The 25,728-nt window shown below is 39.5% G+C and overlaps 1 protein-coding gene across 1 annotated transcript; it reads left to right on the top strand.

The window, feature by feature from the left end:
- The first annotated feature begins 676 nt into the window (after window positions 1–676).
- IRX6 (iroquois homeobox 6) lies at window positions 677–24,714 on the top strand. The gene is made up of 7 exons (XM_066582328.1): window positions 677–748; window positions 1,222–1,476; window positions 2,394–2,503; window positions 7,649–7,914; window positions 15,491–16,099; window positions 19,713–19,821; window positions 24,468–24,714. Exons 1-7 carry the CDS (start codon window positions 677–679, stop codon window positions 24,712–24,714), a joined length of 1,668 nt encoding a protein of 555 aa, XP_066438425.1.
- The last annotated feature ends 1,014 nt before the right edge of the window (window positions 24,715–25,728 follow it).

Here is a 25,728-nt window from a genome sequence, read left to right as displayed (position 1 = left end):
CTACTGATGAAGATCTAAAAAATGCCAAGTGAAATAAAACATTTCAACCTGTACCCCGGGCAGGAAGAACCCCCCGGCACTTTATAATAGTCAAATCTAATTTCCAATCTTACACTTAGGGTTAAAACCAGACCAGGATTACATATATATAAGATTTTAGAGCAGTTTAAATGCCTTCTCTATAAATCCCATAGGTTTAATGATCTAATCACTGAAAGGGAGATTACAGTTGGTAACAAAGATGCAAGTCGAATGTCATAGAAATTTTGTCACAATGTATAGGAGTAATGGGTTAAAACAATATGAAACATTTTCTTGAAAGATGCAGAATATGATTGGGATCCTATCCTGTCCTGGGCTTTGGGATTACTGTGACGTCATTTTCCTCCTCTTCCATGGATGAATGCTAAAGAAGTATAGATAAGCAAATAATACAACAAGCTGTCTTCATACCTAGCAAGATTTATTCATCTTTTTTTAACTCTTGTCTGCTAAACCCATCTTTCCTGATTTATTATTCTGACAGGAAGCCTAACCTCTTTGTAGCATTGTCCTGCAAGCTGAAGATGCTGTTCTTGTTAAGTGCAATCATATATAATTAAGTAAAAAGCCTGGGCTTGGGATGTGCATCTGATTCCGCCTTGGTTACGACTCATCTGCGGGTAAACTATCGTCTATGGTAATAAAAAAATCAGGAGAAGAGATGTCATTTTCTCAGTTTGGATATCCATATAACGGCAACTCTCAGGTAAGTGACAGCGCTGCCCTCTCATTAGTCATTAGTTCTACTGCACAGCAAGAACAGAATTGTGTCATTTTTATATTTATTACTACTATCCTGTAACAAGTTACTTTTTGATACATTGTTGTGTATTTAGGTCATGTTGTAAACGCTCTATAGCATAACATCTATGTTTAAATGCATAATCTAACTTGTATATCTTTAAAGTAAATAGCAATTTGTAACCATTTATCATCTAGTTTTTCCGGATACGTTTAGAAGTTGGGATCATTTATAAATGGAGCGAGATCAGTAACATTTGTGCATTGGAATTGATAACTGTTACTAGGAATTAATGTGTCAGGTCTTCCTAAGAATTTCCAGTGACATCTGGCATAGATTATTGCTGATGGGGTTTACATATATGTGTTGCCAGCATTTTAGAGTGTTTTGTGTATTTCATAATCTTCATTATTTCATGTTATATGTTTTATTTGCAGTTTTTGGTTTCTGCAAATCCAAGTACAATGTGTTATGATACCTCAGTGACCAGATCTCTGCCTGAGGTCTCCACTGCTTCTGCTCAGACCCCTACCATCTGCTGTCCGTCTTATGAGAACAGGCTGCTGGTCAGCACAAGGACCGATCTCAGTGCAGCTCTCGGAGTGTATAACCCTCAGTATACCACCGCCAGTTCAGGCTATACTAGTTACCTCCCTTGTAGTTCTGACCCAGCATCCTTATATTCTACTTTGGTAAGTAATATAGAAAGCACTAACATTAGTTGCAGCATTTTTCTAACAGTTATCAGTGAGATAGATAGATAGATAGATAGATAGATAGATAGATAGATAGATAGATAGATATGAGATAGATAGATAGATAGATAGATAGATAGATATGAGACAGCTAGATAGATATGAGATAGATAGATATGAGATAGATAGATAGATAGATAGATAGATAGATAGATAGATAGATAGATAGATAGATATGAGATAGATAGATAGATAGATAGATAGATAGATAGATAGATAGATAGATATGAGATAGATAGATAGATGATAGATAGATATGAGATAGATAGATGGATAGATAGATAGATATGAGATAGATAGATAGATAGATAGATAGATAGATAGATAGTAGATAGATAGATAGATAGATATGAGATAGATAATTAGATGGATAGATAGATAGATAGATATGAGATAGATAGATAGATAGATATGAGATAGATAGATAGATAGATACATAGATAGATAGATAGATAGATAGATAGATAGGAGATAGACAGATAGATAATTAGATGGATAGATAGATGGATAGATAGATAGATAGATAGATAGATATGAGATAGATAGATAGATAGATAGATATGAGATAGATAGATAGATAGATAGATAGATATGCACCTAACTAAATGAACATATATACAATAATTTAAGAGCCTAATTTAGTTCATTGTTTGCTAAATGAACCTTTAATTGGAGTTCTCATTCTAGTTGAAAACTGAAAACAACTAATGCAAATAAATTCAATATGTTGTAAGATCTAATTGTCGGGTGAAATATCTTGACTTCCAGCAGCCCATGAGATTTAGTATTTCAGCTACATAAGGATTTTTCATGTTAGAGCTAATTTCTTTTTTGTATGTATACATATATTCTAGACCTCACAGTATGAAATGAAGGATGGCACCAGCTCTCTGCATCCAGGGATAGCTCAGCCTGCTGCATACTATCCATATGATCACTCCTTGGGGCAGTACCAGTACGACAGGTAACATTCTCTTTGATCAATAAGAATAACTAATGTTCTGTCTGTGATGCTGCAACAGACATCAAACCCCACCATTTCCAAGGGACTATCGCATTCGCTACATATGATGAATCCCAAAGCAAGCTTGTAACAGAGAAAATGTTTGTAATCTTATCAACTAGGCGAGACCTTTTACATGGTGGAATGCTAATGTAGAATTGTGTTGCTGTTTGACTTTTCTTATCATATTATCAAGTATATGTGCTTTATGCATCAGACTTCATTCTGGAGAATTACAAGAGTTTCAAAACATGTCAACTATACTTAGATTATATCTGTCTGTCTATATATCTCATAGCTATCTATCTAATATCTATCAATAGCATTATCATCTCACTAACATCTCTTTATCACCTTTAATTTATTTATCTATCTAATTAATATTTATCAATATTATCATCCTCTCACTAATATCTAGTAATCTATTAATGTATCACCTTTTAATTCTATCTATCCATCTATATTATATCTTTCAGCTATCTATCTAATATCTTTCAATTATTTATCTATCTGTCTTACAACTTTCAACCATATATATATAGGCATATATATATATCTATATATATATATCTATATATATATATATATATATATAGATAGATAGATAGATAGATAGATAGATATGTATATATATAGATATATATAGAGAGAGATAGATAGATAGATATATGTGTTATCTCATCTCACTAATATGTATTAATCAGTTTATTTATCATTATAAATGACACATGGTAGGTGAGGGGATCATCTACAGATTTTAGTGACAATATCTATCTATCTATCTATCTATCTATCTATCTATCTATCTATCTATCTATCTATCCCATTAATATCTATCAATATCACCATCATCTCAATATCCATCTATCTCACTAATAGAATTAAAAGGTGATAAATAAATATATTCTATCTATCTCATATCTATCTATCTGTCTCTCTATGTATCTCATATCTATCTACCTATTTAGCTCATATCTATGTATCTATCTATCTAATATCTATCTATCTCAAATCCATCTATCTAATATCTATCTATCTCCTGTCTATCTATCTCATATCTACCAATCTATCTATCTATCTATTTATCTATCTATCTCATATCTTTCTATGTACCTATCTATCTCATATCTATCCATCTACCTATCTATTTATCTATCTCTCTTCTATCTATCTATTTATCTGCCTATCTTATCATCTCATATCTATCTATCTATCTCAAATCTATCTACCTATTTCCTATCTAATTACCTATGTATCTATCTCTCTGCTATCTATCTATCTCATATCTGTCTCATATTTATCTTTCTTTTTTTCCTTCCTTCCTTCCTTCCTTCCTTCCTTCCTTCCTTCCTTCCTTCCTTCCCTCCTTCCTTCCTTCCTTCCTTTCTTTCTTTCTTTCTTTCTTTCTTCCTTTCTTCCTTTCTTCCTTTCTTTCTTCGTTCCTTCTAAATGTACAATAGACACATTTCAGCATACACCATAGATATTCTCCTTCATTATAAAAATAATCAAAAAGTACATTCACAGTTCAGCAAATGTTTTACTCGATGCATAATGTATTTATATGATTAGCGGCTAGAGTTGCATCTTGTCATTTGTTGTATGGAAAAAAAGTCTAGCAAACATGACAGCTAAATTAGCATGGATTGATAATAAACAAATTATAATCAGGCCAAATGTACTGCTCTGTAATGGATACCTTGCATTTTATACACCCTCTTCTGGTACCACCACAGCCTTTAGATAGCATGGCAAAGTTTCAAAAACATTTCTAGTAAATAATCCACACTGTATAACTTTTTTCAATAGCAGGTGTATCTAACTGTATAGACATGTAATTGCATCGGCTTGAGGCATACTCCCTGCAAACATGGCCGTGTAGATGAGTTTTACATCCCACAGATATCATACCCTCAAGTGTCCACTAGATGGCGGGCAACGACTGCAAATGGTTAGTACTAAAAATTTCACCAAGATCCCCCTTTATCCGCTGGAGCCCTGCTTAATAAATATGATGTGTCTGCAAATAATGAATCAAGAAGAATAAAGAAGAGTCAAGCAGCCAGCTAGCGAAATCTTTATCATAATCCATAGCAATACCATCCGCAGTAATAGATCTCCCAGAAGATCCAGCCGGTCCCTAGTAATTTCTCATCCTCTCATTCCACAGCCCTGATCTGCAATGTGATTTTGCTGTCAGTCAGGGATGCTGCTGGGCTACTGGATATTACTATGAGATGTCAAGAACACTAAAAGTTACTTGACTACTGTCTGTTAGTTAAATCAGACCTGTCAGATCTCCTTCTTACACGTATGTTTTAGGAAATACTCATGTTCTGCATTAGGAAAAATGACAATTTTGGAGCAGCTTTTCTTAGAATTCTGTGTTGTGCCATCCCTCTGTTATTCCTCCTGGAAAGGCATGAATATATTGACAACTTGTGGTTAACATTCCCTTTTGGCAATGGGGCATGTCTGACACACAGTCTAACCCTATCCTATCACTTCTGATAGTGTTAGACTATGGAAGGACAAATCCTATTAAGAAGAGGAATGGTATTGTTCAGACCCCGCTCACTCACATCTGCATTGCAGGTTCCGTTTTGGAGACTCTGGTGTAGATCCAACACAAAATCCCAGGCGAAATATCACAGCATGCTGCACTACTTTATCTGGGAAAATGATAGGTGGCATGTCACAAGACCAACAGGCCCCATTATAGTCAGTGGGGTCTGTTGGGCGCCATTCATTTCTGTCATTGTACAGATCCATCCCAAGCTGGCATACCTTTTTCCTGTTCCCAGGCAAATACCATAATAGAGATGTGAACTAAGCCTCAAATGACAATGTACTCTTAAATATCCAGGGGGAATAACAGAGGAACAGCACAATACAGAAATCCAAGAAAAGATCCTCCATAATTGTTATTTCATGGGAAATGCAAGAGTTTACTAAAACAGATATGCACAGAGAGGCAGGAGGATCTCTGTATGTAAAAATGATTTGCACAATGCTCACCTTCAACGTATCTTTTAAATTTGGGGGTCTGCCAAGCAGTATGACTGCAGGATGAGACTACACAGGATGTGATTACTGTTGACTTTCACCCTTACATTGAAAAGCTATAAATCAAAATACTAACAACCACCTGTCCGTGATTGACTGAGTGACTGTGTGAGTTACATGTGATGATGTCACCATCATGTGATCAGTCACTGGGGCTCTGAGCTCCACCCCTGATCACATGATGGTGATGTCATCACGTAGCCTTCATCCCTGTGCACTGAATGAGAGCTTTCATGTGATCACGCCCCAGGGCTCCACACAGCTGCTGTCCGGCTCTACTGGTTTAGCACCTGTGATAACGTCACCGTCATGTGATCAGGGGCGGTGCTCGGAGCCCTGGTGACTGATTATATGGCGGTGAGATAATCATAGGTCCTGTAAGTACATGGCTGCTGTCTGGCTCTACTGGTTTAGAACCTGTGATGATGTCACCATCAGGTGATCAGGGGCGGAGCTCGGAGCCCCAGTGACTAATCATATGGCGGTGACATGATCACGGGTCCTGTAAGCACACGGCTGCTGTCTGGCTCTGCTGGTTTAGAACCTGTCACCAACTCCAATCCCTTTTACTATATTATATAAGTAAGTGGTGCATTGTGCAACTAGAAACACTGATACTAAAATTTCCTAATAATTACTAGGATTTCATATTCCTGACAATGTTTGAGAGATTTTATTTGGCAGGATGAGCTGTTTTTTCCTAATGGCACCATTTTGGGTTACATATAATTTATGTTTTTTATTATTTTTTTTTTTAGAAGGATTCTGAAAAATGTATCATTATTTGTTTTTTGGGGGGGTATTTTGCTACAAGGTGACTTTATTTTACAGGTCAGAAAAAAATATATCAATACCAATAAGTATTTTTTTATTTTGTGGTCAACTATTTAAAAAACCTTTTTTGTTAAAAAATAGGGTGTAGTTTTTTTTTTCTATTAATCCTTAATAAGCCTAATTTAAATTTATTTTGTCCCTGCTAATTGCCTACACAATACTTTAAAATACATAGTATTCCAAGGCATTACTGGAATAAAGTATCAGTACTACTCTTACAGGCAATGTATTAACCAGTGACTAGCAGGGCATCGTGCAATCTTTGGCCACACGACAAATGTCATGACCAAAGATGCCATGTAGCCCTAGCCTAAAAATTCTCTTCATTTTTTACTTGAATGTGGCTCCTAACCATCACTCAAAATTGAATGTGGCTTACAAGGTATAAAAGGTTGGGAGCCTCTCTATTAAGCCATGCCAGAAGCACATGGAGGACCTGGGGGCCTTTGTTACGTCCCTCACTGCTATGAAAAAGCTATTAGTCCTGCAATCTATTACTGTAGGTTTTTCTGATTGCAGTGGTAGCCCAATTGTCAGTCACTGCCTGGTCCAACGTTAACACACAGGCAACATCTGTGCCCACATGATCCCTGTGCTGGACATTGAGTGGCGTACTTGGACAAGAGATTAATAAAGAGCTATTGCAAAGTTGCTTTATTTGTTATTTTAGATGCATTGGATCAATGAACTAATAAAATGTCTGTGAATATAGACATACTGTTGCCAAAAGTATGTGAACACCTGACCACCACACTTATATGAGCCAGCTGGACAACCATTGGCACTAATATGGAGTTGGGTTCCTTTTGTGGCTCCACTCTTCTAGGAAGCCTCCACTCTTCTGGGAAGGCTTTCCATAAGATTTTGGAGTGTGTCTGTGGGAATATCTGCCCATTCAGCCAAAACAGCATTTCTGAGTAGACGTCAGGGCTCTGTGCAACCCCTCAAGGCCCATCACACCAAACTTATCCCAACAAGTGTTTATGGGTCTCGCTTTGTGCACAGGAATTCATACATTCGTTGCTAATTTTCTGTGCAAACAGTTGCAAATAAGGATTAATTATTTTAAAGAAAGTTTTACTTTATTGTTTCAAACTGGTCTAGCAGGCGCTCTTGCTGACACAAGTCTACAGAAAATGGAATTTTATATGTCAGTTCAATGAGAATACGTCTGATACAGTTTCTTAAATATTTATCTCTTGAAAGGTTTGGAACGCTGGATTTTACTGTCTCTACAAGACGGAAAAATGCAACCAGAGAGACCACAAGCACCCTTAAGACCTGGTTATACGAGCATAGAAAAAATCCCTATCCAACTAAAGGGGAAAAAATTATGTTGGCGATAATTACAAAGATGACGCTTACGCAAGTATCGACTTGGTTTGCTAATGCCAGAAGGAGGTTAAAAAAGGAGAATAAGATGACCTGGTCACCAAAAAATAAGCTTGGAGATGAAAGTAAAGAAGGAAAAAGTGATGCTGATGAATACAGCCAAGAAAGTGACAGTCCAGGTAAGTTAAACACTTACAGCCATGAAGCAGAATATGATATAGCAGTAGCTGCTGCATTATAGGGGTTCTCAAGGGCTTGAATATACATGATATATCCTTCGATAAGCATATTAAAGTGGCTAACTTGTAGTTGCTATGCCCCAATGCAAAATCTGTATCATAGCTCCCAACTATAATACTTCATTTATAGTACTGTTCTTTTCATTTAGAGAAGAGACACCTTATGGGTCCTGATACAACCCCATCTTCTTCACCCACTATAGTTATATCTGTAGTTATGCCCGATACTGCAGCTTGTGGCATTCAACTGATGATAGGTCTGGCTTCCTGTATGCAAATATTGAATGCCAATCTGGAGCATAAATCATTAAAATACTGGAGAACCCAGGGGCATAGCTTAAGGTTCGTGGGCCCAAGTGCAAAACTTTTAGCTCCCTTCATGCTCCCCATGCAGCTACTGTGTGTGGCTATCAGCCATGGTCTGCCCAGACCAACAGCTAAGGACCTTCTGCCGTGACTGGAGGAAGGCTGTACATTGTTTGTCATATGTTTGTTCATATGAGTTTTCCCCACAGGGAAGTGCAATCAATGGAAAGTTTATATGCCATTGTTTATTGCATTCACTCCAAGTCATAAGTTATAAAATAGGATAAAAAGCCTGCAATACTTGCAATACTTCTGGAAGCCCACTGACATTATGGGCCCAGGTACAATTGCGGCTCCTGCGACCCCTATTGCTATGCCACTGAGAACCTCTTTAATTTTTGCAGTCTTTTTACTGTACTGACCTCTGACTTTAGTTCTTACTGAAGCATGAGCTACTTCCTGCCAGCCATATTAGCACTTATAAGGCTAATGTCTCTGACTGTTAGCCAACTATAGAACTTATAAGTCTGTGTGTGTTTATTTACTACCGGCTTCTCGTCCCCTATCCTCTATCAGCTCTTCGTTGCCACCAATGCTTCACAACCCCCATCATATTTTTCCACTCTCACAGGAGACATGTGTGTATGAGCCTATTTCTGGTGGTCCATGCTATCAAAGAGTATATCTACATAAACCCCCTGCATTAGTAGTGAGGTGAGGTCAATTTACCGTCTAATGGTTAACGCACAATTCTTAAGAGCACTGAATGCGAAAATGATATAGCAATATTTGGAATGAAGCCTTGCAACACCATGACCACCTTCAGCAGCAAGTGATTTCAGAAGCCTATGATTATTTTGTTCTCCAATCTATGCCATATGTCTTTTTGTACACAAAAGGTAAACAGAAAAGTTTTTCTGTCCTGTTGTGTACACATATGTTTGTTCTGACATATTTAGTTTTACCAGCCTGATGAAGAGGCCCAAGCAGCCTCGAAAGGTTGTACTGTTAACATCATAATTTTGTGAGAAATTAAAAGCTATTATATCTACAAGATTATGGTGTTTCTCTTACTGAGAGTAATAAGGTTTTGTTGTACTGGTTAACACAGCACCAAATACTGATATACAGTATGTATTATCCCTATACTACAGTTCTTGAATGATACAAAAAGTGATATAAGGTCAGGACAGGTTCCTGAAAGTTGGGACTAGGACTTCCCATAAAGTCACAGAGAATGAGGTGCACAAGACAAGATGGTCTTTCTTCAAACTTTTTGCTAATGACCTAAAATGGCCAACATTTGAAAAAAGTCAGTTGCCTGATTCAGCCACTTGAGAAAGTCTTTAAATTCAATAATTTTCAGTACAACAAAATATCAGACTTCCTCAGACGGAGAGCACAGCACTTGCATTACACTAGATTGATGAGGGCAGTGACTCTCTGGGTGATGGCTCAGCTCAGTTTTCCCGGACTCTCTTATGACCATAGTTGTTTCAGATTTGTTGCCAAAAGCCTCGGTCACAGTGCTGACTGATTTGGCCCCTCAACTGTTGCAGACCCACTTTCTGGTCACAGTCTTCTATCAGATCCACTCAGCAGCACGACTCATCAGAAGGGAAGGTGCTGATAGCAATGACATATGCCCAACAATAGCCCCGGCACCAGCAAACCCACCTGAGTTTTACTGCAACACACACTTGTCAGAAGTTCTCACATTACTCTTTGATTACAACTACTGCTCTTACTCTCATCCATGTGAGCAATACAGCATGTTCACAACCTTGTGTTCTTGACCTGGTTCAGACCAGCTGGGTCATTCCGTGTCAGTTCAACCAACGCTCCCGGTCGACCATCTCAGATTTCAATGAAACTTTGCACAAAGATAGACCCTGACCCTAAACTAAGATAGCCAGAATATTAGGCTTCAAAGTGCTTTGGTTCACGAGCTACAGGACTTAAAGGAGATGTCCCGAGGCAGCAAGTGGGGTTATACACTTCTGCATGGCCATAATAATGCACTTTGTAATATACATTGTGCATTAATTATGAGCCATACAGAAGTTATAAAAAGTTTTTTACTTACCTGCTCCGTTGCTAGCGTCCTCGTCTCCATGGTGCCGACTAATTTTTGGCCTCCGATGGCCAAATTAGCCGCGCTTGCGCAGTCCGGGTCTTCAGCAGTCTTCTATGGAGCCGCTCGTGCCAGAGAGCGGCTCCGTGTAGCTCCGCCCCGTCACGTGCCGATTCCAGCCAATCAGGAGGCTGGAATCGGCAGTGGACCGCACAGAAAAGCTGCGGTCCACGAAGATAGAGGATCCCGGCGGCCATCTTCAGCGGTAAGTATTGAAGTCACCGGACCGCCGGGATTCAGGTAAGCGCTGTGCGGGTGGTTTTTTTAACCCCTGCATCGGGGTTGTCTCGCGCCGAACGGGGGGGGGGTTTAAAAAAAAAAAAACCCGTTTCGGCGCGGGACATCTCCTTTAATCTAGGGGGCTGTCATGTGATTACAGCGCGCAACCTGAAAAAAGTGGCGATTTCAATCCATTGCCAAGCCAGTTCTAATGACTCTAGAGCAATGAAACTTCACACACTAGGAGAACTTTTGGTGCTGAATCCAGCTAAGCTACTCAGACTGCCACTCTTATCATCATTCTGCCACCATTGCATGTCAAAGTAGCTGAAAAATTCTATCGCGCAAAATAAAACACATATTTTAAGCAGTAATAACTCATAATCAATGCAATCCAACTCAGCTATGAATTTATCAATGTGTACTCCATAGAAATGTTTCTCATTATTCCCATTATGGACCCAAAAGAATGCATAGTTCTTAAGATACAATGAGTCAAAAATGGCAAAAAACACTTTTTTGCTAATTTTTTCCTTTTTCAAAGGCGAAAATTAGAATGTACTCCATTTTTATTTTTTTTTTCATTTTTGTTCTATTTGGAAGAGAATTTTTTGCTCTACAAGATTCGATGTTTTTCATTTTGTTCCCAGACCTTCTAGATGGGAAAATATCAATGCCTGTGAAGGTCCTATGCACTCGCGGAGGTCAAATAATAAAATAAGTGTAAGTTTTGCATGGATGTATAATTAGTTTAGAAATCATGAGAAGGTAAATTATTTTTGGAATGAGACAACTTTTTGTGCTCAAGAAACTTATGTGATCAAAAATTGCATGGCGAGTTCAGGTGAGCCACAAGCTTTGGCCTAAGATGGTCAGAATATCATTGAGTGTTGCATAATGATTGTGGTATATTACAGTGATCACTGGGCTTATTTAGCACTCTATCCATATTGGATACTAAGATTATCTAAGGCTAGCATTTGTGTAATAAATAACTAGTTATGTGATCAAAAGTTGCATGGCAAGTTCAGAACTAGTTATTTATTACAGAAATGCTAGCCTTAGATAATCTTAGTATCCAATATGGATAGAGTGCTAAATAAGCCCAGTGATCACTGTAATATACCACAATCATTATGCAGCACTCAATGATATTCTGATCATCTTAGGCCAAAGCTTGTGGCTCACCTGAACTCACCATGCAATTTTTGATCACATAAATTTCTTGAGCACAAAAAGTTGTCTCATTCCAAAAATAATTTACCTTCTCATGATTTCTAAACTAATTATACATCCATGCAAAACTTACACTTATTTTATTATTTGACCTCCGCGAGTGCATAGGACCTTCACAGGCATTGGTATTTTCCCATCTAGAAGGTCTGGGAACAAAATGAAAAACATCGAATCTTGTAGAGCAAAAAATTCTCTTCCAAATAGAACAAAAATGAAAAAAAAATAAAAATGGAGTACATTCCGATTTTCGCCTTTGAAAAAGAAAAAAATTAGCAAAAAATGTGTTTTTTGCCATTTTTGACTCATTGTATCTTAAGAGCTATGCATCCTTTTGGGTCCATAATGGGAATAATGAGAAACATTTCTATGGAGTACACATTGATAAATTCATAGCTGAGTTGGATTGCATTGATTATGAGTTATTACTGCTTAAAATATGAATTTTATTTTGCGCGATAGAATTTTTCAGCTACTTTGACATGCAATGGTGGCAGAATGATGATAAGAGGGGCAGTCTGAGTAGCTTAGCTGGATTCAGCACCAAAAGTTCTCCTAGTGTGTGAAGTTTCATTGCTCTAGAGTCATTGGAACTGGCTTGGCAATGGATTGAAATCGCCACTTTTTTCAGGTTGCGCGCTGTAATCACATGACAGCCCCCTAGATTAAGTCCTGTAGCTCGTGAACCAAAGCACTTTGAAGCCTAATATTCTGGCTATCTTAGTTTAGGGTCAGGGTCTATCTTTGTGCAAAGTTTCATTGAAATCTGAGATGGTCGACCGGGAGCGTTGGTTGAACTGACACGGAATGGCCCAGCTATCGGCAATATGGCCTGTTCACACACTTGTATTCTCATTCTAGTTGAGGCAAGCTACTATAGGTTCCCCCCAGTCATAGCTTCTGGGTCCATTATTCCAAAGTAATAAACCCTAGTTAAAAGTGATTGTTTCGAAATGGGATTGTATATTGCTCATTCTTTAAGGCCCTGATATAAAAAAGGTCTATGATTATGTCAGAACCATGCAGGTGTTTCTGTTGAATGAGAATACCACAATGAAATACTTGATATCACAACATTTTTTGGCACTATAGTCAACACTGAACTTTGCAGGTTTGACAATAATAATGCAGGAATCCACCATCTTCCCACCAGCAGAGAATCACCATCTATCATCGGGTGTAAAAGATTATTATCTTATTATGGATATACCGTTAAAAGATTATTTTAGATTATTCATGGAAGTCAGCCCACAAAACTATGCAAACCTCTCCTATATTTATATGTTACTACTAGTGATGAGAGAACTTTTGAAATGTTCAGCTTGGCCGATTTGCTGAACTTTTGAAAAAAATTTAGTTCAAACTAAACCCGAAGTTCACCAAAACCCCTATAACTGGTGTATAATACAGTCTAAAAGCCCTGTATAGCACTCTGAGAGGTTCACACTCTGAGAAGATACAGGGCATTTATGGATCTTTTACAGTATTATACACCAGTGTTCGGAACTAAAATCCCAGAGGTGAGAGAAAAAATGTACAAAGACATAACTTACAGAAAAAGAAGCCAAGTATGCATCACCTGATATGTTGCAGGGCAGGCTCAATCGCCATGTTCCCTAGTAGCATGCAGAGAGCCAGATTGCAATATGAGGGAGCAAATTGTGCTGTGCAAACTAAAATACAGCCACACACCTCAAACCAAATTTGGGGAGGGGTGACTGCAGACAAAATAGGCTGCACATGTGAACTGATACCAAAAATGTCAGCCATAGATAAGTGTGCTACACCATACAGGATTACAACCCATATGGGCAAATTAGTAGAATGCCCTGTATCACCACAGTGCGCTGGTGGTGTGTGGCTGCATTTTAGTCTGCACAGAACAATTTGTACCTGCATATTACAATATGGCTGTCTGCATGCTACTATGGAACATGATGATTAAGCCCGCCCTGCAACATATCAGGTGATGCATACTTGGCTTCTTTTTCTGTGAGTTATGTCAGTGTTCAGGACTAGTGTTGAGTGAACCCAACCAGTAGAATCCTGTTTCAGATAGAACTTTGCTGAAAACCTTGGTTCGTTTTTGTGCCCAACTGAACTTTTAGCAAAGTTTAACCTGACATGGGGTTTGAATGATTCGGTTCGCTCAACACTAGTTACTACACTTATAAATTTGAGGTTCTTATATTTTGATCAGATTATGTGAGCCCACCTGTGAGCCTACCAAACATGAAATTTAGTATAGTAAATATAGCAATAATGCAATTTAAAATAAAAAATATGACATATCTGCACGCATCGCTCCTTAGCCTACACAGAGTGCTGCCCATGGCTGTATTTACAAGTTGTCCTGCCCTAGGCACAGAGTCTGGATGCACCCCATATAAGGCTGGGTTCACACTGCGATTTACAGTGTAATTTACTTTCCATCCAAGGGTTCAATCTGAATAACCTGAAACGGGATTCAAACAGAACTTTAGATGGAACCAAAGATTTTAATTAGTCAAGCGGTGTCCAAGGGTGTCTCCATTTGACATGGGTTTCATACTTTTCCAATTATTTTTGTAAAACAGAATAGCGTAGTCTACTATATAGTCCTAGCCTCCAAAAATAACTTTTTGTGGTTTCCTTATGACTCAGTAACAGCAACAGTTCTGTTGGGGGTTCCGTTTGAATACCATTTTTGGTGATTCAGATGGAGCTCTGGGTCGAATGCCACAGCATAGTGAATCACGCTGTGTGAACGAGCCCTTAATGATACTTTTGTTAATCTAAAAATGTCTGGGAGCTTCTCAAGGGGCTTTAACTGATACAGTGCAGAACGAAGAAGCCAAAGAGTGAGGTGGTCATGAACTCTTCTGCGCTGGGCTGTGGTTGCTATCAGCACACAGACAGCTGTGTGGTCATTTCATTGATGCTGAACTGCTTTACAGCAAGATGGTCAGCCACACTAAGGCTACATAAACATAATAAACTATTACGCCAAGTGCCTTATTATAAATATGGCCTTGGTGCTGCCATATCTTTGAGTTTGTTTGCTTTTACATTGTAATCTCGACAGGTTAGCACTTGCTCATTTATTTCACTTTGTAAATGCCCGCATATGCTTTAGGGAAACAGACTATCACATGTACATGGGGACCTTCCAATCATTCACCAATAGATGATGTTTAGAGAAAGAAGGATTGGCCATGTTAAATTTCAACTCCTTATCCATTTGTTACTCCTGGAGAAAAGCTGCCGCCAGAGCTATAGTAGCTGGCAGTGACTTACCACCCTCTACTTATTGAAAACGCATTAACATTTGACTAAACCGAGTGTTCATATGTATGGGGGAACTGGGAGACATATTGTAAGTGTACAGGGACCTTTGCGAAGTGCTGACTAACTTTGTCCTTAACATTTTAAACACAACTTGTTTTGAATGTTAGACATGTCAGTAAGTCATTCTAACTCAAGTTAAGGCAGTATGATCTAGCTGACAAGTTCCCTTTAACCACTGCATAGATCTGTACAGTAGGTCTATTATGTAATTATATCTTATCTATGTTGATTAAGTTCTCAATCTCCTCCATGTTTCAGAGGAAAAACTATGCAAAAGTGAAAAGGAGCTAAAGCAAAGTGATTTGGATGATACCGAGGAAGAGCCTAACAGCTTACAGAGTGAAGAAAAGAATGGAGGAATGGTAGAATGCCATAATGACCTGCCAAGATCCAGCTTGTTTGCTTCAGAGACCAATGAAAGCATTTTGACCCAAAATTACAATGCAGCAACCAATCCATGCAATAAAAATAATACAGAAGACTTTTTAGGACTAATGATGGGGAAAAAAAGCTTCCAAGGATACAGCGAACACATAGTAAGTTGTGAGAATGCTGAAAAACCTAGAATATGGTCTTTGGCTCACACAGCAGGTGCCACTATTACTGTGGACACCGAAAGTGGTGACAGTAGGTCAATGAGCCCAGACTGTCTCTTTGTGAGAAGAAGACACTCTACGCATGGCTTGTGCAGTGAGACAAGGTCCTTACATAGTATAAAGACTCAAACTCACACCGAATGTTCATTTGAAGAAATGTCCCAATCAGCTAAGGTTTATAGGACTTCAACATTCAACTTACAGTCATTTCAACTCAGCTGTCCGTACCCTGTACTGGGAGAATCATGTGAATATTCCTCTGGAATGGAAGGTATCTACTCTTCCGTGTTACTGTAAGGAAATAAAACCTGCTAGTAGCATTTGCTAGTGATTTATTTTTCATGATCAGATTTGCATAATTAGAAGAATCATTTAAAGGGAACCTGTCACTATCAAACTACAAGCAACATGAACTCATGACAGGTATGCCCATTGCCCCCGTATATGTCTTATCCGTAAATGCTGCAGCCTTCCAGAAATATTGAAATTTGAGTCGGAACAGAGTTTGGAGTCAAAGAGGAAGGCCACAATGTCTTCTCTCCGCCTGCAGCATGTAGACTGACAGCTAGAGAGAAAGAGATGGTAGTCAACATGCTGCGGGCGGGCAGAGTACAACATGGCCACCTCTTTGATTCGGAGCTCCATTCTGAGACAAACTTCAAAGCATTTTTGTTCTGAAAAGTTGGAGATAGAGGCAATAGGCATACCTGTCCTGGGTTAAAGATGCCACTGGGTCGGGCAACATGGACCCGGTGACAGATTCTCTTTAATGGAAGGGTTCTTTTTGGGCAAGGAATGGGCTAAAAAAAACACATAAGTCATACTCACCACTTAATAGACTCCCTGCTCCAGTACAGCCACCCAGTTCCTGCAGTTTCAGTTCTGGAAGCTGTTACAGCGGTCACAAGCCATAGATTGTTCTATTGTGACTACTGCAGTCAATCATTTGCTTCATCGGTCACATAAATGATGAATGGCACGACCACTGAAGCAGCTTCTAGGAAGGGAGTGGAGGGGACTTGGGTGGCTGCACTGGATCAGGGGGCCATTTAACTGGTAAGTGTTGCTTATTTTTTATTTTAGCTCATATCACACCCATAAAAAAAGGTTTTTGAGTCTCGGAAAAAAAACCCTTTTCAGGCTACATTTACATGTTGTGGAATTGCAGCAGTAATTTTAGTATGCATAGAAAATCTGCACCTAAATCTGCGTCAAATCCGCATCTTACATACAGATTTTAACGCAGAATTTAATGCAGATTTCACTCACTCATTTGAAGAGGTGAAATCCGCTGAGAAAATCCACTGCAGGATAGGTCATCAATATTTGATTGAGAGGGGTCTTCCACCTGAGATCCCCGACGATCAGTTGTTCACCAGGCTGCTGTCAGTGCAGACAGTGCTGGAAGCAGATAGCACTGCCCATATTGCATTGGGCTGGGTTAGTACTGCAGGCACAGCTCACACTGAATTAAAACGGGAGTTGTGCCTGCAGTAACAACCTGGGCCACTGGAATGTTGACAGCACTATCTGCTTCCAGCACTATCTACACTGATGGCAGCCCGGTGAACAACTGAACAGCATGGATCCCGAGAGGTGGACCCCAACCGATGAACTATTTATGACCTAACCTAAGGATAGGTCATCAATAATGAAAGTCCTGGACAATCTCTTTAATAATTCTGGAGCTGTTAGATGAAGCAACCAGGCGAGCGGGTCATGGTGCCCCTGTATAGAGCTATATGTGTCGGGAAAGGCGAATATGGGCTGAGCTGCATCTGCAAATCCTACAAAAGGCAGTCAGGAGGGAGACGTGAGAAGTAATTAGAGGGGCATGATTAATAAGTAAGATCAATTTGTAGTATGTTTAATTTCTAGCAAAATGACCACAGGCTTAAAAGAAAAACAATCACCATAGCCTAAAGGATTATCAAGTGATTTTTCTTTATGTATATTCGTGCAATGCTTCAACACAGAAGCGTAGTTAAAGGCTTGTGGGCCCGGATGCAAAAGTTCAGCAAGGGGGCCCTCCTACAACTTTCCTCTATATCATTGGGTCTCTTAAGATGCCCATCGATGCAACAGGCAGGGACATTGTTAGAATCTTAAAATATTAGGCAGAAGCTAAATGTAGGAGGCCCCAATGCAAAATCTGTAGCAATGGCCCAGAACCATCCATGTGCCATTTATAATACTGGCGTTTTCTTATATGATAGAGGGGCCTATGGGCCCCGTAAGGCTCCAGGGTCTGGTAGCAACTGCTACCTCTGCACCCCCCAAAGCTACGCCCTTGCTTCAACATAATAAACTAACCTACACTCAGCCTTTTAAGGTGCCCACTGCACCCTTCTCTGGGCAGCTGATCACATGCCATCTAAGCTCATGCCCACTGCAGCCAATCACGACATGTAATCAGCTGACGAGAAGTAAATGTAGTAGTAAATAATGGTGACCGCAGCCACAGGAACCAGAGCCATGGGGGCCTTAAAAGGGTGAGTGATTTGCATTACAGCTGCTATGGATCTCCACACAGATTGCCTCAATCAATTATGCTAATCTGCATGCGGACATCCTGATGCGGGTTCCACATCAAGAAGTGACTGCACCGGGGATTTAAAATCCACATTTAAAACATATGTGCTGTCACACTGCAGTGCGTATTTCCATCCAAATTAATGGGATGCTTATTTGCTGCAGATTTGATGTGGATTCCACACAGATTCAATGTCATATTTGCTGCAAATTCTGCCATGTGAGTCTTTTGTTTTTGTTTTTTTCTTCCATTTCCATTTTTTTGCATGAGGATGAAGGAAGTCGGGATAAAATGAAGTCATCTCAGCATACTGGCTTGCCAATCATTGGATCTTTATTAGCATTGATTTGCATACACAGGAATGCTAGGAGGACACAGATCATGTCCTCCCTGCATGCTCCTCTCCTCCATGCAACAATTGGAGCCCCTGACATCATTGTGAAGTTCCATGGGTTTCCAGGACTTTGGCCCGAATGCATGAAGGAAGATCAGGCTGACGGTATAGAATGCAGTCTGACATTAAAGATGACCACATATATTTATGTTCTAACTGCATGAGGCATTGCCAGCTAGAAAGCAAATATATACATTGTGGTCATATGGGGGATAAAGGGGTTGTCTAGAATTAAAAATAGGGTCTACATTTTTTTTTCCACAAACAGCGCCATTCTTGTCCATTGGATATATCTGGTATTGCAACTCAGCCTCATTCTTTTGAACCACTAATTTTATATCTTCATATATTTGTACAACTGGTGAGATTTATAACATGTTTGGGTAGTTTACCCAAGAAAAACTTATGCCTTTTTGATTATTTTTTTTGCCCCTCTTGGGATGAATAGAACACCCTTTTCTCAAACCTAAAAGGGCATTCTGGGACTTGAATATTGATGACTTATTCTTAGGACAGGTCATCAATACCAGATCAGCGGGGGTCTGACTGCTGGCATCCTTGTGGATCAGCTATTTTCAGGAGCAGTGGTGCACTTAAACTTGCACAGCTCCATATACTATGCAGCAGCCTGGAATGGGACTGCAAGCTCAGTCCCATACAAGTGAATAGGACTGAGTATATAGTGGCATTTGCGATCAGCGTGATTGTGGGGGATTGGACCCCCACAATCTGATAAGGATACACTATTGATATGAAGGTCCTGAAATGCCCCTTTAAAAATGAATATTCTATATTTACCCTCACTGATTAGCAGAATGAAGGGACCATAGTAATCGGTTGTTTCATCGGAGACAATCCCTTTTAGATTAAAGTGGCATTAAAGTCACAGATAGGCAAACATTTTACCTACAGTCACCAACTGATGAAATTAAAAAGCTGTCTTTTTTTGCAATGCAGGGGCTGAAAGATCAATGAAGACAAGCAAAGACATTTCAGAATACAGACAAACCAGTTATATGGAGGACAATGACTTGCTAAGGACAGCATTCAGACCAGTTATGAGGAGGTGAGGAATTACCAAGTATCATATTGTATATTGATTATATACATTACAGTAGATGATTTGTCCACCTTTGCAACCAATTTATATTTCTAGTACATCTAACTACAAAATGAAGTGATTTTGCAAATGGTCTTAAATAGACATATTTTACTATTTGATATCTACAGCTCCTATGCAGAACTATGACTCCAAGATTAGAAGCTATAGACAAAATATGTGCACTCTGATCTTGCAGTAGAAATCTTTCTGTCTGCCCTCTAATTTTTCCGAACTTGAATACAGTAAACAAATAACAATACTATTTATACACTGAAAATAATACTACTATTATGTTTCCCCGAAAATAAGACACTGTCTTATATTAATTTTTGACCCAAAAAAAGGCTGAGTGTCTTATGTTCAGGGGGGGGAATAATAATCACCTAGCATCATTGAATGGCTGCGATTGGTTCATCGAGTGCCGGCTCTGATTTGCGGGGGCGGTGTTAATGAACCAATTACAGCAATCTCTTTCTGCAGGCGGGGTATTCAAGCCCCATTACCAGAAAGAGAGCGCTGTGTCAACGCTAAGAACTACACGGAAGACTGCCAGAGAGCAGCGAGAGGGACCCGAACGGCGCCTTTCATTTAGTGTAGATAGGCTTATTTTCTGGGGAGAGCTAATATTTCAAGCCCCCACTCCCTCCTGAAAATCAGGGTAGGTCTTATTTTCGGGAAAACATGGTACTACTAATAATAATTACAACTCCAATTCCAAAAAAGTTGGGACGCTGTGTATGATATAAATAACTGTAAAAAGAATGTAATGATTATTTCACTCAGTAGAACACAGAACACATATCAGAAGGTGGAAGGGGGACATTTTTCCATTTGATTGTTAAAAAATGAACTCATTTAGAAATTGATGGCAGCAACATATCTCACAAAAGTTGGGCCAGGATCATGTCTACCATTATGCCGTATTCCCTCTACTTTTTACAACAGTCTGTAAACATCTGGGAAGTGAGGAGACCAATTGCTGGAGTTTTGGGAGAGGAATGTTGTCCTTTTCTTGTCTGATGTAGGATTCTTGATGCTCAACAGTTCTGGGTCGTCTTTGCCGGATTTTTCATTTCATAATGGGCCAAATGTTTTCTATTGGTGAAAAGTCTGGACTGCAGACAGCCGGTTCAGCACCCAGACTTCCCCCGCTATGGTGATGGATGCACTATGTGGTTTAGCATTGTCTTGCTGCAATATGGAAGGCCTTCCCTGACAGAGACATTGTCTGGATGGAGCATATGTTGTTCTAAAATCTCTATGTACTTCTCAGCATTAACAGTGCCTTTAAAGATGTGTAAGCTGCCCATGCCATAGGCACTGATGTCACCCCATATCATCAGAGATGCAGAACTGTGCGCTGATAACATGCTAGATAGTTTCTCTTTCCTTTTGAGTCCGCAGGACACGGCATCCATGGTTCCCAAATTTGATCAATCTGTTCAAAGAACAGTTTTTAATTTTAAATGAGCTTTATCCCAAAGAAATTGTTGCCATTTTTGGATTGGTTTCATATATGGCTTCTTCTTTATAAGATACAGCTTTAACTTGCATTTGTGGTTTGTACGGCAAACTGTGTTCACAGACAATGATTTCTGGAAGTCTTTCTGAGCCCATGCAGGGACGGTATTACAGGATCAAGCCTGTTTTTAAAGCAGTGCCGCCTGGGGGCCTGTAGCTTTCAAGCATGCAATATTGACCATTGGCCTTGTATCTTGTGCACATGAATTTCTCCCGCTTCTCTGAATCTTTCAATGATATTATATATTATAGACTGTGTCTTCCACAATTTTAAGACACAGTTTTTCACAGATCGATGAAGCTTTGACTATCTTTGCTTCTGAGAGACTCGGCTTCTCTAACATGCTCTTTTTATACACAGTCATGTGACTTAGAAGAAAACTATGTAGTAACTGAAAAAGCAGCACAACATCAGAGGAGGGTCTTCTTAAGGCTTAAAAGAGCATCCTTTATTTTGTATACACAGGTTAACAACATGACGTTTCGAACAGCGAAGTGGTCTCTATCAAGCTTGGTAGAAAACTGACCCTCCAGCTGTTTTTCATTAGTACCACTTACTTTTCCAGCCCTTTTATTAACCCTGTCTCAACTTTTGTGATGTGTTGTTACCATCAATTTCTAAATGAGTTAGCTTTTTTAAATGGAATGGAAATATGTCTCCACTTCGCCTTATGATATGTGTTCTATGTTCTATTGTAAATACAATATGGTTATATGAGATTTCCAAGTCATTGTATTCTTTTTTCTTAACAATTATTTACATTTACACGGTGTCCCAACTTTTTTGAAATTGAGGTTGTCCAAAAAATGGAGCTGCAATTGCTATAGGTATATAAAAGACAAATATTAAAATTGTGAACATTTTGCATGTGTTACGATCGTGTGGGAAAACTAAGCACGGGGCCCACACGATCGTGACCAAAGAGGACTGGGGATGGGATGGACGCACACAGGTTGCACACGGGAGTCACACAGGTTTCAAGCAAACTGACCCTGTGCTACAGGGAGGGATGACAGTGGCCCTACCTAAGCTGGGGACATTGCCCCAATAAGGGCAGCCCAGCGGTCTTTGGATCTGGGCCCTAGCTGATCCTAGGAGCCACGCACCAGAACAAGAGATATACACATGCCACATGACAGGGACAGAATAGGATACACAGAGCCAAAATACACAGCATACAGCAGCCACAATGTCAACACTAGTAATAGATGAAAAGCTGAATATAAATACCAGGTATTAGTTGACATTTTGTACAAAACATAAAAGCTAGCAGGCCAACTTCACGGCTCCTGGTTATACTGCTAGTCCCTACACTAACCAGGAGTCCAGCAGAATCGGAGAGAGTTCACACAGAATGCTGCAACAGGACAGGACACAGATAGCAGGTCATACAGCAAGCTAATACAAAACTGATAGAATTTAAACGAACAAACGGACATGAACCAGCAGGTCACAGATGACACAGCAAGCTTGAAACAGGACAGACTCTACCGGTACGGACTCTACCGGCACGGACTCTACCCAGAGCTCACATGAACACAGATGAAACTCACAGCAAGTCTATGTGTCTTCATACCAGGGGGGATAGACAGTCAGCCACAGAGCTGACTTGGGTACTGTGTCAGGGATCCACCAACTGACACACTGCAAGCAGAGAAACATAACAGACCTACTTGCAAACACAGATCAGAGTGGGAAGAAGCTGAACATGACTGATAACAAGTTACAGAACACAGAAGTAACATGACTGCTCACCTTGGGACCCAGCCAGAGACTGACCAGGAGCTGGGTTTATATGTGAGCACAGACCCGGGAGATTGCCTAGCAGGAAGTACCACATCCAGCTAGCTCAATCAATTCACCACCTGTGCGGCTGTGCTGCTAGAAGTACATAGTACAACATATCCCAGCAGCACATCCTGACAGCATGGTTCAAAGGGCTTTACGCTTTATTTGGGAAATTAAATTGGATAATTGATGGTTAAAGATATTGTGACTTCCTTTTAAAATGTACCCATTAAATATTTAGGTCAAAGATTTTCAGTAAAGAAACAAAATGGGAAATCTAACTGGATGCTTCTTTTTATTTTTAGATTCATTCACCAGACCTAAATTTGCAACAGATCAAAAGGGGAAAGCTTGTGTCAAGGAGAGGAACTGTTCCTCCATGTTTAAAAAAAGTCTAAGAAATGATATGTCAAAATATTCTTCTTTGTACAATCCATAATTCTGCCATAGCCATGATGACATGGTCACTAACTGCGCTGTTCTATTGACTGTAGTAGTTTATGTCTATATTGGGTTAAATGAACTCTATCGCATTGTTGTCTTGTTCTAAGCCAATGATGTCCAACTGGTGGCTGGGAGCCACATTTTGCACTTATCTTCCAATTCTGAGTCTCTGAGGAGAAAGCAAATTGATATGCTGTAAGTGCTTTCCCTAAAAGAATATGACAGCTGATGAACACTGAGTGCTCTACCCAACCACAAAGATCTGGAGGCACTGTGATACTTCCCCACTTCCAAAAGTTGTGTCTTTGTATTGTATATGTACAGATGAAGTAAGTGAAGCTTTTGGAATTATGTGGATTTCTGTACTGATTACTAAGAAAATGTGGGCTGATTGTTATCTAACTATCAAATATAAAGAACCCAAATCTAAGAAAACTAAAAACACACAGTTGGACCATTTATGTCCTTTATTGAACCCATTGAATAATCATCCACAGTGCAGAAAGAAAAAGTAAGTGAACCACTGTATTAATGAATTCTGTGAAAGCTAATTGACTTAGAGTGTTTTAACTAAGAAGATGAGATTAAAAGTTTAGGTTTCACAGATGCTTTGCCCATAAAATAAAGGCACACAAAGCCTGATTACTAACCTTTTTTCTTCTTCTTAAAAAAGACTGGTTAGTGTAAACCATGCCTTGATGCAAACAATTTTCAAAAGATCTCAAAAGAGGTGTTGTACAGAGACATGAAGCTGGAAAAGGCTGCAAAAGCATTGCTTAAGACTTGGGTGTAAGACTGTGAGTAAACAAGTTATCTGCACATGTAGAAAATTCAGAACTCTTACTACTCTCCCTAGGAGTGGGCACTCCAAGATCACAATGGTTAATCCTGATAGTGGTGAGAAAAAATTCAAAGGTAATAGCAAAAGACCTACAGAGTACTCTACAAACTGCAAAACTTCTATTTATGTGCCGACTATTAGAAAAACACTAAACAAGAAAGGTGTCCATGGAAGGAGGCCACAAAGGAAGCTGCTGCTATCCAAAAAGAACCATACAGCCCATCTCAAATTTACTGGAAACCACCTGGATGATGCACAATAGAGATGAGCAAACATACTCGTTAAGGGCGATTTCGCAATCGAGCGTCGCTATTTTCGAGTACCTGACTACTCGGGTGAAAAGATTCGGGGGGCGCCGGGGGTGAGCGGAGGGGTTGCAGAGGGAAGTGGGGGGGGGAGAGAGAGAGAGAGCTCCCCGCTGTTCCCCACTGCTACCCCCCCCCCCCTCCGCTCCACAACGCAGCCCCCGAATCTTTTCACCCGAGTAGTCAGGTACTCGAAAATAGCGATGCTCGATTGCGAAATCGCCCTTAACGAGTACGTTCGCTCATCTCTAATGCACAATGTTTCTGGGGAAAATACATTTATGCACATATGAAATGAAAGTGGAGCTTTTTACCACAAATGCACTACGCTGTATTTGGAGAAAAGAAAGCACTACACACCAAAATCTCAGCCCAACTGTGAAGCATGGTGGAGGGATTATCATGGTTTAGGGCTGATTTGCTGCCTTGCGTCCTGGACATCTTGTGATCATTGAGGGAGCAATGAATTCTAACTTGTATCAAATCATTTTGCAGGAGAATATAAGATCAGCAGTCCATGACCTCAAAATGATAAGTGATGAGTGATGCAACAAAACAATGGCCCCAAACACACAAGTAAATCAACTTAAACATGGTTGAAAAAGATTTGTGTTTTGGAATGGCCAAGTCTTATTAAGGACCTGTGGCATAACCTGAAGAGGGCTCTGCTCACAAGACATCCCAGAAATAGTGAATTGAAACACATTTACGGTGATGAATGGTCCAAACCTCCTCCTCAGTGTTATGCAAATCCTATTTGTAGCTACAGGAAATATTTGATGGAGGTGATAGGGGAATCTACAGGCTATTAAATTCAATGGTTGACCTACTTTTTATCCTTGCACCATAGATGTCTATCAATGTGTTCAATAAAGACATGAACAGTGCAACTGTGTTCGTTAAGTTAGATTGTGTTTGTATATTATTGTAACTGAGTTAACAATCAGACCACATTTTATTAGTGATCAATA

The sequence above is a fragment of the Eleutherodactylus coqui genome, chromosome 11 (genome assembly GCF_035609145.1).
Source record: "Eleutherodactylus coqui strain aEleCoq1 chromosome 11, aEleCoq1.hap1, whole genome shotgun sequence".
In the NCBI taxonomy this organism is placed as follows: Eukaryota; Metazoa; Chordata; class Amphibia; order Anura; family Eleutherodactylidae; genus Eleutherodactylus; species Eleutherodactylus coqui.
This window is presented reverse-complemented; position numbering and strand designations above follow the sequence as displayed.

Coding starts and splice junctions, on each gene's coding strand:
- IRX6 (XM_066582328.1), top strand. CDS start 677: ATGGTAATAAAAAAATCAGGAGAAGAGATGTCATTTTCTCAGTTTGGA. Junction 749..1,221: donor CATATAACGGCAACTCTCAG/GTAAGTGACAGC, acceptor TTTTATTTGCAG/TTTTTGGTTTCTGCAAATCC. Junction 1,477..2,393: donor CATCCTTATATTCTACTTTG/GTAAGTAATATA, acceptor CATATATTCTAG/ACCTCACAGTATGAAATGAA.